Here is a 13387-nt window from a genome sequence, read left to right as displayed (position 1 = left end):
CAGTTGGACATGCATGAAGGTATTAACAATAACAGTTCGGATTTTTTCATTGTTTGAAGAACATTGACTCTTGTTCCTCTGGCCATTTGTTTAAAACGGATTGTCAGCCAGTAGTATTTTTCACAAATAAAGCTTAAAAAGGCATAACAAAGCCTCATTGTGCGAAAATAGACTGATACAAACATCGTCCTCTTCCGTCAATCCCGATGATGTACACATGCGTGTTACAGGTATCCAGTGTGTTGGTCGAAAGCATGTACAAACCTGCAAGGCCACACTGTAAGAATTTAATGCAAATTTACAGCCTGAATCACTGTATATTGCTACAGTAAATCATATTGTAAATATTTTATACCATTTTTCAGCGCAATTCTGCACCTATCTGGTGTAATTTTACTGTAGTCGATGTGTATTTACAGCATTGTCTGTAAACTGTATTGTCAACTGTAGCGGTTTCACCATTTACGATGCATTTGCTGTAAATGTAAACAGGTTTTCTTGGTAGATATGTAGATCTTGTTAATTTGCAATGGATAATTTACAATGGCATATGTGGAAACAGACTAATAAACTCTGTCAAAAAAGAAACGCATCCCCTGTCCTCGGATATCAAAAATTCGTTCGAATAAAGTTATTGCTTCCAAACTAAATTTTAGCCAAATGTAATGAAATTATACACGTTTTTAATGAACATTACCATCCAAACAACTGCCTTTTCTCTCCTAAGTGTATTTTATTGCTTATGACGTCACAACGCATGGACTGACCCTCTTGACGTCGCACACAGAACCATTCACATGCAAATCATGTCAATGGCAGTTATAGTGTGGGGGTGTATAAAAGCCCATGTGCTTTCGTATTTTATTCATATATTCGTCGACGAAAGGCAGTCGGTAAAATGCCGCGACTGAGTGCTGCCGACCGAAATATCGCCATTGGTCGTCTTCAAGCCGGAGAAAGTTTTGGTACTATTGCACGACACCTAAATGTTCACAAAACAACGATATCCCGACTTTGGAGCCGTTACAACAACTTTAATTTGACCAACGATCGCCCGAGAAGTGGAAGGCCAAGAATCACCACCCCACTTCAAGATCGGTACATCCGGGTCCTTCACCTGCGTAATCCGCATGCCCTACCAACCGTGACTGCCACACAAATACCAGGTTTGAGGAGAGTGTCGGCTCAAACGATTAGGAACCGTCTGAAAGAAGCGGGTTTACGTGCCTGTAGACCAGTTGTTGGACCTGTACTACGTCCCTTACATCGACGCCTACGTCTCAGGTGGTGCAACAACGTAAGGATATGGACTTTACAAAACTGGAGGCGCATCTGATTTTCTGATGAATCCCGTTTTCTTTTGACACGTCACGACGAAAGACAGCGTGTGTATAGGAGACGTCATGAACGCTTTGCGCCCATCTGCGTCCGGCAGGTGGACAGATTTGGCGGAGGCAGTGTTATGGTTTGGGGAAATTTGGCCATCTCGTACAACCAGAAATCAGACTTAGTGATCGTTCCAGGGGACCTGACAGCCCAACGTTAAGTCAACCACGTGTTACAGCCTCACCTTCTCCCGATTATTGACCGACAGACACAGCTTTTTCAACAGGACAACGCCAGGCCTGATACTGCACGTGCAACAATGAACTTTCTGCAGGATTCCAACGTCAATGTCTTGACGCGGCCCGCTAAATCTCCAGACCTCAACCCTATTGAACACCTGTGGGATACTCTGGATCGACACGTGCGTCAACGTCAGCCACTGCCACAGACGCTTCAACAGCTCGCCGTTGCGTTACAGGAGGAGTGGAGGGCCATTCCCCAGGAGAGAATCCGGCGTCTTATCCGTTCTTGTCCAAGGAGATGCCGTGCAGTGATTGCAGCTCGTGGTGTCATACGAGATACTGAGGAAGACGCCCCCTGGTGAGCAACTGGTGTCTGTGAGATGACTTTTGAAAAAACAGTTTTAAACATGACCATCTTGATTATTATTCTGCCAAATTTCTGACTTCTGTCTTCAATAAGAAAAAAGTTTTGTCTTCCTAAAACTAAATATTAAAATCTCTAAAATACGGGGGTCGCGTTTCTTTTTTGACAGAGTTTATTTTGAGTGTAAATATTAAACAGCACATTTTGTAAATCACCAGTCAGAAGAAATGGTCAAAAAATTGCCAGCATTTTTCACTGTGAAAATACAGTGTCATTTCAATACTTTGATTTGTTTATCTATTGTATATTTTATCTATTTTACGCCAGCACGGCGTATTGAGCTAGGAGCGTCTCACAAATGCAGTCGCTGTGAGTTCAAATCCAGCTCATGCTGGCTTCCTCTGAGGCCGTAAGTGGGAAGGCCTTGCAGCAGCCTGCGAATGGTGGCGAGGACGACGTAAAACAACAATCAAATAAGTAAATAAATAAATAAAAAAATATACGATGGTGATCAGTTTTATAGTTAGAGGAGGCCCTGATTAAACCGTTGACCTTTGGCAATTTAATGACGAACTTTCCGAAATGTGCCCTATACAGAAATGCAGACCACATTGTGTTACGAACCCTCTCTTAGAATACTGTATTATATATATTTTTTTATTCGTTCTTGAGCATATCTGTGTCTAACATATATTTTCGCCTCTGTGTTCGTATTAGCCTGCTTTGTAATTCAGTCGGGCATTCTCGAGACTTATGTGTTTATGAGTTTAGTCATTGAACATTGGGTATGCATAGTCATTGTACATAGGGAACGCCTTTTACGGACTACGAATGGTATCTGAATGTCGGACACGACGCTTATATCTGCAAATATGTATCGGTGTTGTAAACATGTTTACGATCAAACCATCCACAGTTTTCTTAACTTTAGCTTGTAAATCTAGGCGATGGAGTTGTGAGGCTCGCAGTCATTCACAAGTCCACTTATGGGCAGTCAAATTCACTGTCATCCACTGTGAAGTTTTCTGTACAGAACACTTTTTGAGCTCGTGTTTTGCCACTTGCTAATTTTTTGAGACATTATTTTGGAGTTTGTATCGCTCATTGTCTCTTTGTGTGATAATGTACATTTCATCCCAGTTTACCCTGAAAATGACTTGGTGTATGTTTCCGAGGAGTGAAACATACATTGTCACCTCGGCATCAACCCGTCAGTTCTGAGATGTTGGACCTTCACAGGTAGTTGGTGATAATCATCACCAGCGTGCCCACTAGAGCTTGTCACTTATCGGACTGCCATCCGTCGATTATTTTATTTGATTGTGTTTTACAAGAATATTTCACTTATACAACAGTGGCCAGCATTATGGTGGGAGGAAACCGGGCAGAGCCCGGAGAAAATCCAAGACCATCTCCAGGTTGCTGGCAGAACTTCTCACTTACGGCCGGAGAGGAAGCCAACATGAGCTGGACTTGAACTGACAGCGACGGCATTAGTAAGAGGCCTCTGGATCATTACACTGCGCTACGGCGCTAACCAACAAAGCCACGGAGGCCCGTCCGGAGTTTGAGGAATTCCTCTCAACTGTGGATTCTATATTTATGTGGACTGAGGCGCCTTTGGAAGTCGGAATATTCCATCCGGATTCGGACGCTGTCATTAGTAAGACATATCTGTATTGTTTTGTATGTTATTGGGAGTTGTATTATCTGTCTATTTTGTTCATATATATCTATTGAACTTATTCAAGCGTCTTCGTGTTTCTTTGTTTGGCCTTGTGTAAGACCTATCGCCTATCTGAGAGTCCAACAAGCCAGTTGTTTTTCGTCTTTACTCTACCACAGTGATAACCATATATACTGGATTGAAAACAAATGTGTCATCAGCGAACGACACTACACAAATTACCACACGAGCGTCATCCACCGTTACTTGTCACCAATGACGAGCAATAAGGAATCTAAAAATTCCAAAAATGAGCCAGGATTGAACTCACACCTTCTTGATTGAAAGTACTTCGGCACGGAGTCAGTATATCTATGCGTGGGCTTTCTGTCTGGTGTCTTCAGGAAGACGATCCCGTGAGGCAGCGCTGTAAATGTGTTGACATCGGCACCAGCCTTTGTGCAACGCGAGGAAAACGTGTTAAAGGTCAACAAAAAAAACCATCTCGAATACAAAATAAATATCATTTTGTGTGACTGTTGTCTGTCAAGCTTTATACACATTGCAGAATTACGAAGGAGAATAAACAGATTTCCACCATACCATAACTATATGTACGTCCGTCACGTTTTCACAACGTTATTCATGGTAAAGAAACGGTATTTATCCTCTCAAAAAATATGACGTTAAATTTAACAGAACATCTGTTATCTGAGTGCGGCTAGAATGTATTCTGTTATTGCAGTAGATTATTCAGTAAAATATAACACACACATTACGATTCTATTAGATCGTAGGATATTATGTTGAATACGACACAGTATTGTGTTATAAAAACAGAACACATTCTAGTGGCATTCAGACAACAGACTTTGTGTTAAAATTAAGAGATTAACAGTATTTTTGACTGCAGAGGTTTATTACACAAAATAATATATCTATACATTTGGTCGAGGCAATCATTAAGTTTTTCACTGATTAAATTCGACCGTCAATATGATCTGTACTCCAAATAAACAAGATCCACGATAAATCCGGCACCTAACAACAGCAGCTTGTCTTCTGCTGTGATTTCTTCGTGAACTGAAAGTAGAAGAAACTGCAGTTTAATTTTACCAAAAAAACACGAGCACATTTTGGTTATGTCTGTTCCATGTCGAACATTGCATTCATTTTTTTTGTACGGGACGTTGATTGCATTCAAACCAAAATCAGCACTGCAAATAAAGCATATTGCCTCAACAAACAATTCGAACGTGCAATATTGCTTTTAATGTATACATCATAAAAAGTCTGCTGAATGGAGATATCCATTGTAATAAACATCCAATAATCGTACTTGATCAATTTCGTGGCCAGATATATGTTCACACACATACTTTACGCTGAGAACTCTTTTTCCGCGAAAGCGGAAATGGTGTCTGCTGAAATTACACATTGGGATGTTAGAAGAAAACTTACACTTGATAGAGAAGTCATTTAACCCGCCCACAAAATCCGTGCAGGATTTACAGTATTTGTGGTAAGAAGCCACCTTCACTTTACTCTTCGCTTCGAATACCTGCCAAGACAAACATCCACGTCAAGTAAATAGTAGTTTTAAAAAGCAATAAATGGCCACTTTGATATCTGAACCTTAGATAAACGCCTCCTTTAATGGTCAGAAATAACACATTCGGTGTATGATAGATAGTTTCGTACATTGAATTAGATCGCTCCGTTGAATGTAATGAAAAGTCGCAATCATCGCACAACGGAGATACATGTTTGGATTATCGAAAGCTGGGTACACACCACCATTTTTCACGATTCGTATACTTCATGTAGTCATTCACATAGAACATTGCTGGCGTCTTTCCAACATTACTGGAAGCTGTTGACTGCTTCTCTCTGCATGAATTCGTTTAAATTTCGTACTTTATATATTTTCTTAGTTCTTTAGTGGTTTGTGCTAAACGTCATTTTGGGAATTGGCCCTGCGATTACTGATCTGAAACGTCCGTCTTGTTCGACAGCTACTGTAAGAATGTCTGTTCTGACATCTACATAAATATCACGCGTGTCAAGTCTCAAGTAATACGTTTGCAATGTTTATTTTTCCCCAGCAGTAAATCAGTTGCTTTTTATCTGAAGTTAAATGCTTCATTTAAATACATGTATTCATAAACAAAAAATTATAGGCAGCCTTTACCGTGTCTTTTTGAATATAAATTTGAATCATTCGTAATATATCGATGCCAAGGGAGATAATTCGCTGACCGTGTTGCCTTTTTGGATGTCAGTGGTATCCCTCGATCCTTTATTTGTCTGATAATCAGCGTGTACGGGGTAAACCACCACCTTTGGCAATTTACTGACCAGATTTATCACGTAGGCCCCAGTGCAAGAAACTGTGCATGTCAAGAAGCGACACTAACTATAGAATGCATTGAAGCAATGTACTGGTTATTAAACCGAAAAATTGGTAGCCTGCTCCAATCACACTGAAATAACTTTTTTTGCATTAGGCACTGTGGAGTGGGGAAAATCAATGCAACACAAATGTAACTTTCTAAAAAATTCCTGAGCACGCCGTAATGCACCAACCAATTAAATACATGCTAGTATATGACAAATGTTCAGCCTTATACTTCCGCTACGAATAACATGTTAATCTAAGCGATAGTTAAAGGAACACATGTGCTCTTAACCTGGATTCAGGTATGATTTCGCTATAGTTGCCACACATTACGTAATAGCATGGCTTAACAATTATCCACTTCAATTCATAATACCACTTATTTAATGTAATACAGGATATATCTTTCCTCACACAAAAAGTATGTTGTCAGAGAAAAAAAACTCCCACCATTATGCTGGCAACCGTTGTGTATGTGAAATATTCTTGGGCACGAGGTAAAACATCAGTCATAAAACAAGTAAATAAACGTTCACAAGCCTGTGCAATTAAACAAATAGTCCTTTACCTGTAACGAGTTGTGACAGCGCAATCTACAGGTGCAACAAAGTCCCCGGATGTTATACAACACTTCACCCTCTGGATGGACGACGTCCATTGCAGACCACCAAGGTGTCCATCTGCGGGGGAAAATGGACACATTTTTACATTTACAAATTTTTGAAACTATGTTTTCGAAATTGCCATGCATGCATTAAACTGGAGAAAACTTCGTTTTCGTTCCTGTTCTCCGATGTAAAAAAAATCGTTAAAATTCAAAGCTATGCACATTACTTTTTGTGGCTCTTTAGGCTCTAGTCTGTAAGGTTTCAGTATAGCTTATTCATTATCGTGGCATGGTTGCAGTATAGCTTATTTATTATCGTGGTATGGTTGCAGTCTAGCTTATTTATTATCGTGGCATGGTTGCAGTATAGCTTATTTATTATCGTGGCATGGTTTCAGTATAGCTTATTTATTATCGTGGCATGGTTGCAGTATAGCTTATTTATTATCGTGGCATGGTTTCAGTATAGCTTATTTATTATCGTGGCATGGTTGCAGTATAGCTTATTTATTATCGTGGCATGGTTGCAGTCTAGCTTATTTATTATCGTTAAACAAATTTACATAAAGGTTATCAAAGCGTTGGAAAATGCGTATGGATTCACATAGATGAAACATTTTTTGTCATGGTTCTACTGGGGATTGGCGTAAGTGTCACACTTATACTTCGCACGACTGAAAAATTAGAAGAAAATCTCTGTTTTGAGACTTTTCATTCGGATGATATAGAGTGAGTGGTTGAGTGAGTGCTTGGGGTTTAACGTCGCACTTAACAATTTTTCAGTCATATGACGACGAAAAGTCCGTTAGAGTGCATGCATTGTGCCTCCTTGTTGCAAGACGGATTTCCACCACTCTTATCTTGTGCTGCTTAACTGAGACGCCTTACCGAAGGCAAATTAGCCGCCCCGCCCGAGCTATTATACAAGTCAACAAGTCGTTGCACTATCCCCTTAATGCTGAACGCCGAGTGAGGCAGCTACAACTTCCTTTTTTAAGGGACTGACCCTGGATCTACTGTCCCGAAGCGGAGGTTCTATCAACTGAGCAATCGTGGGCGGTAGAACGGAACTAGATAAAGATGACACACATGTTTGTATTAAAAACAAGTGTCACATGACATATTAGACCGCTTTATTGGACTAATTGTTAGCGCGTCCTCCTCGAGGTCGGGAGACCAGAGATCAAACCCGTGTGGGGTCATAGCAAAGATTTATCAAAAAATGATAATATTTACTGCCTCGTTTGGCACTCAGCACTGAGAGGTTAGAGCAAGGAAACATGACTGGTTGACATGGTGTCAGTATATTGTGACTATTGTCTAGTGTCTTCAGCATAATATCCAAATGACGGCAGCACTAGAAGACACAGTGTATGCATACACCCACTGACTCCCCGTCATGATACGACTGAAAAATTGTTAAATAGGTTAAACACCAAGCATTCATTCCTTTCTTTCATGGATATATCAACATTTGAACGTATTTTAACTTTATGGCTGTGTGTTGCGTAATTTAGTGTTATACCCGTTATAATTTAGCGCCTCAGCTCATGTTCCCATGGAATATCTTATCAAAATATCACTAACTAACTTCTCCCTGACGTAGCTACGAACGATTCCCATAGGTGATTCGATCTCTACATCCTGCAGACAACAGCACCACCAGCAGGAGCTCGTGCAGCGTAGAGGGCGCCTTAGAATCATCAACGTCACACCGTAGTCGTCTACTATATGTATCTCCAACGCACGAGAGTTACAACACAGTCTTGATAACGGTTCTGTGACTACAATAAAGTAAAAGATACAAATCATAGTTTGAAATTTTACCTTTGAGGCGAGGCTTGCAAGGACAGGTTTGTAGAGCTAGTTCCTTTAGACTTTCCAAACAGTAACATATTGACAGTAACGTTTTGAACGGTATAACCTGCAAGGGGGGGGGGGGGGGGGGGCGGGCTAATATTTTGTGATTACAGGTATTTGTGCTTTTTTTTATTATAGCTTCTTTAATGGGAGTACCTTCCCCGATGGCACAACCGGTAGAGCTTTCGCTTCGGGGGAGGTAGATCCAGGTTCAATTCTTGGTCAGGTAACACCTAAGACCTTAAAAGAGGATGTTGTATCTTCCTCGCTTGGCGTTCAGCGTTAAGAGATAGTATCAGTACCCGTATCAGTATATCAGCTCGGGTGAGGCGGCTTACTTGCCTTCGGTAAGTCGTCTCAGTGAAACAGCACTAGATAAAAGAGCGGCGGAAATTCGTCCTGCAACAAGAAGGCGCATAGCATGCACTCTAATGACTCCTTCATTAAAATATGACTAAAAACAATTGTTAGTAACGACGTTAAACCCCAAGCACCCACTCACTCTTTAAGGGAACGAAACTAAAAAAAGATTTGGACAGAAGATGTTTCAAGGAGAGTCTCTGAGGAACTGATAAGGAATCAACATGCAATATCCGGTGTATATGCCAAGAAATGAAAACAGCATCAGTCTTCTAGACTCATATGTTATATCGGTGAAGCAAGTGGTCCCTATTTAGAAGGAGAATATTTTCTGTGATAATTATGGAATACTTCCTTGCACGAATGCAGGACGGCAGAGGAACTATCAACTTCATCAAAACATTCAGGATACGACTATTGTTTCACAATCCTATTTGCATGTGATGTGAAACATAACTCTTCACTGTATGTTGCTCAGGTTTTTCATCTTTCTGCAATGCTGTAGTATAGGGGAAATAGCCCGGGAACGTACAAGTGTACTCTATGGGAGTAGTTCCCTTGCATATTCGACGGTATGGTTTGTCACGCAATTGGTCTACATTTCGTTTCCACTCAGTACATTTTTAGATACTCCAGTGGTCCTGCAATTCAGGACCCTGATCTGATGTTATCCTTAATAAACAGTTGTCTATTTCACACTATCAGAAGTTTGTTGGATTATTCAACTCCCGGGTGATATAAAACAACGAAACAATAGGACCGTCCAGTAACCTACTACCTAACTGTGGCCATTATACCCATAGAACTCGATGTCAGGGTGAGATAGATTATAACTGTGCCTTCTTATTGGTTTTCTTTTCCACATGTACTTTCGTTCCGGATATACTTTTCTTAACGTTTGGAGCGAACATTCAAATACTGAATCCCGCTATTCGAATATGAAGTTTATAGCGTCACCCCTTAGACGGAATGAAATGGTCAAGTAAAAAAGCAACGTTACCGCCTAAACAAAGCCAAGAGCGTCGATCTAACGTTAGAATGCCACCTACCTTCTTTGGCAAAGAAAAACACCCTTTCATTTTCATCAGCAATGTAGTAGCTGTTCCTTCTTTCAAAAAGTGTCTTCAGGTAAAGAGCTGAAAAGAGACATTATGTAGATTTATGTATTTCAGTGTTTTTAACACCATGTTCAGTAATTGTCAGATTTATGGGTTTTGACACGTTTTGACACGGCGTCAGCAGGTCTCCATTATCGAGGGCAAGGTGACGTGACGTGACGTTTACTATAGCTCTCTAAGGTCGAAGGTATTTTCCGTGTAATAGTCTAAGCAGTAGCCTGAGGCAGATAAAAGGTATTGATTTTGGCGATGAAATAAATATAGTTTTCTATACATACTGAACATACTGGAAGAATATTTGCTCCACTGCTTGAACTGCTGATACAGTAGGTCTACTATATCATTTACAAGGAACTCCAGCGATCCTGTTTAAACAGCCCAGCTGCAGGTACACGACCAGGGTATTTCTAGTTCATGTTGCAGCCTCCGGAGGGGTTGTGCTGGTGACACTGATTATTATTAAATGTTTATAAAATTATAGTAGGATTGTTTTCAGAATGCTAAATTCTGAAACAAATGGAAATAAATCTAAACACCACTGAGGATGATCTAGGCATTCGACCCATCGCTGGATTTTATGCTTCTGTTTTGTAGCCGTGGCTACTAAGATGAAAGCAGTGCTGACCTAGTTATCGCGGACGTCAGAGAAAGCACATCGGCTTGAATACGGCGTTTCAATACTTCTAATGGATGTTATGAAAGAAAACAGAACAAAAATCACTTCTTGTATGCGAGAAAGACGAAGGAGCAAAATTTAAAGTGTTCCGTTGTAATAAATTCAGAGAAATTACCGTTGTCCGGTGAGATGCCGTCTTCTCATTCCCATAAACCTTCGTCGGCATCCCTAAGGAATGTTGTACTGATATTTGTTATTTAGAAACTGCTGATTAAACGCTAAAATGGAGGACAAAAAAGCATATGGGGAGAAGAATGCTGTTTGGGCCAAGACGGTATGCTTAGCCTACTGTCTAACATAATTTGTGATACCGTCGTTTAATATTACACGGCTTTTGTACGTCTGTGTTGATCAGTAAATGATACAGCCCTGCCCCACAACACTTTGTGAAATGACCCTTCGGATACATGTAATTAAATCGTTTTAAACGACGTCAAAATGATGTCTTATGCAGTAGTTCTGTGTTATCATATGCTTCTTCGTGGAGTGAATGGGTAAAGGCTACGTCACAGCTTAGGCCGCGCAATCTGATAGCAACGTGTTTGATTGGATTAAATTCCCAAGAGGCTGTCTCGACTCAAACCAGCCATTTATGAAGAATTGTCATTTGCTCTACATGTTATTGGTATGAAAAGTATGATATTTTTTCAAAAAACGTGAGTATCCTGCGCTCAACTGAAAAAAGTTTTAGCCAGGTGCTAGCTTGACGTTTAATATATGTGCTACAACTGTGATTTGTAACTTTTCTGAAAATTTCAGCGCCAAAGTCTCTATTTGCTTTCCTATTCTTAGGCAACAGCTCCGGGATCACGAATCGGTCACAGACAAGTTAAATTTCAAATCAATTTAAAATTGGTATTTCCTATGTAAAAATATTGCTTGACCACGCAGGTGTCTGGGTAAGTTATTGTACAACTTTCAGTTAAACTAATGGAGATGAAAATATTGCATTTAAATTTTGACCTAAGTCTCAGATCGCTTCGTGATCCCTGGGTCAGCTATTATAACGGAGCGAACTCGGCCTTACGTATACAGTACAAGTGACGCCTAGCACAAGCTCCAAAACTGTGGCACATTCCCCTATTGCTGTAGTCAGAGGTATTTCTTAACATCATGACTGGTAGTATCACAATAACGAGAGTCCATGTAGCTTTTCTGTTTTTAATTTCGTGAAGAATTTCAACTACAAACTAAAACTCTGTCGTTATACTGTCAAAAATAAAAGAGAGGGTGGGTGGATTGTCTTTAATATGCGTCTATTCCGTTATAACTGCTGATTCCTTCACTTAATAAAGGTAGTTTCCAGTTTTCGCTACAGTTCAGGGCTACTCCAAGCACTTAAAATTCATTTCGTTATATACTTGTTTGTATTTGGGTAGAGTTAACAGATCTCGATATACCCAGGCATCACTAAATTCCATCAGGCTTGTTCGTTACAAATAACGGTATTTTTCTTTCATCACTTGCACGAATGGTAGCATTCCAAAAATTATTTGAAAAACATTTCAATTGCCAAGGTCTCTATTTGAAACTGACGAGTTTACTGTGTCGGCAGACCTCAAACCACTCTATTTCTCAATGTTTAAACGATGACGCCCTAGCATAGGACCCATAGAATTAATTCGTTGCCATCTTTCATTGTCGAACACAAAATTATTGCATAATAAGCCTAGGCGCTTCAAAACGCAATAAATGCAAATCCGGCATGTTATTCACCTGAAATACAGCTCTGACATACTCAAAAGACAAATACATATCACGCCATCGTCCCTAAACTCCTCGTCATTCATGCATGACCCTTTGCATTCCTTTTATGTGATTGTTTATTAAATGCGAAGACATCACAGCATTCTGGGTAATTCTAGAGCAGTTACGTCTAATATATTGTAGGTAACATCATGACATATGCTGACAAGAGGTCGTATTTCACCGGTTATGTGTGACCGTTTGTCAACTATCAGGCTGTCGTCGATGCTCTGCTTTTACTCTCTGTGCTGAAGCTTTATTTCATCGGTTACGTGTGACCGTTTGTCGACTATCACACTGTCGTCGATGCTCTGCTTTTACTGTCTGTGATGAAACTTTATTTCACCGGGTTACGTGTGATCATTTGCAATCTGTGAGACTGTCGTCGATGCTCTGCTTTTACTCTCTGTGCTGAAACTTTATTTCACCGGGTTACGTGTGATCATTTGCAATCTATCGGAGTATCGTCGCCCCCCCTGGGTTTACTCTCGTATATTCTTTTATATTTACACACACCTGGCTTTCCCGTTATCTCTGTAGCACATGTGCATGTAGAAGAACTTCGATATGCACTTAGTTTCTGTAAGGCCTTGATTTGTTAACTTTCATTTGGTTTTTCCGTAACTTGAGTATTATATATGAAACCCACTAAAATCCATACTAGCACAGTTTGTGAATGGCTTCGATTCATTCAAATAATATTTCACCAACCTTCATACTCGTCCAATTTCTGCAACACCTTAACCTCTGACAACGAGTCCAGGTACGTAAGAGACTGGGGGACGGGATGTCCATCTCTGACCACCACCTCAGTGTACGACGGGGGTCGTGGCTGTGTTAATATCGGGGAATTCATCAAGACACCCCTCTCAAAGCTATGGCGGCCAGTTAGTTATGCTGTCACCTGACTCTGAGACCTACGCACATAGGCTTTCACTGCGCTGGCTATTGTTTTCTGGGTCACCACGCCAATCTTCTCACAGTGAATTGACAGACGTGATTAAAATGTGTCAATGTTGACACT

The 13387-nt window shown here is 40.4% G+C and overlaps 1 protein-coding gene across 2 annotated transcripts; it reads right to left on the bottom strand.

Annotated features, from left to right (window-relative positions):
- Positions 1–4514: 4514 nt before the first annotated feature.
- LOC135479629 (phospholipid scramblase 1-like) lies at positions 4515–13241 on the bottom strand. 2 transcript variants are annotated; one of them, XM_064759521.1, is made up of 6 exons: positions 13075–13241; positions 9873–9959; positions 8195–8387; positions 6565–6676; positions 5060–5159; positions 4515–4681 (listed from the first exon to the last, which is right to left on the bottom strand). In XM_064759521.1, exons 1-6 carry the CDS (start codon positions 13217–13219, stop codon positions 4590–4592), a joined length of 729 nt encoding a protein of 242 aa, XP_064615591.1. In that variant the 5' UTR covers positions 13220–13241; the 3' UTR covers positions 4515–4589. The 2 variants fall into 2 exon arrangements, with proteins under 2 accessions (XP_064615591.1, XP_064615592.1); XM_064759522.1 differs by lacking the exon at positions 9873–9959.
- Between the last annotated feature and the right edge of the window lie 146 nt (positions 13242–13387).

The sequence above is a fragment of the Liolophura sinensis genome, chromosome 12, assembly GCF_032854445.1.
Source record: "Liolophura sinensis isolate JHLJ2023 chromosome 12, CUHK_Ljap_v2, whole genome shotgun sequence".
In the NCBI taxonomy this organism is placed as follows: domain Eukaryota; kingdom Metazoa; phylum Mollusca; class Polyplacophora; order Chitonida; family Chitonidae; genus Liolophura; species Liolophura sinensis.
This window is presented reverse-complemented; position numbering and strand designations above follow the sequence as displayed.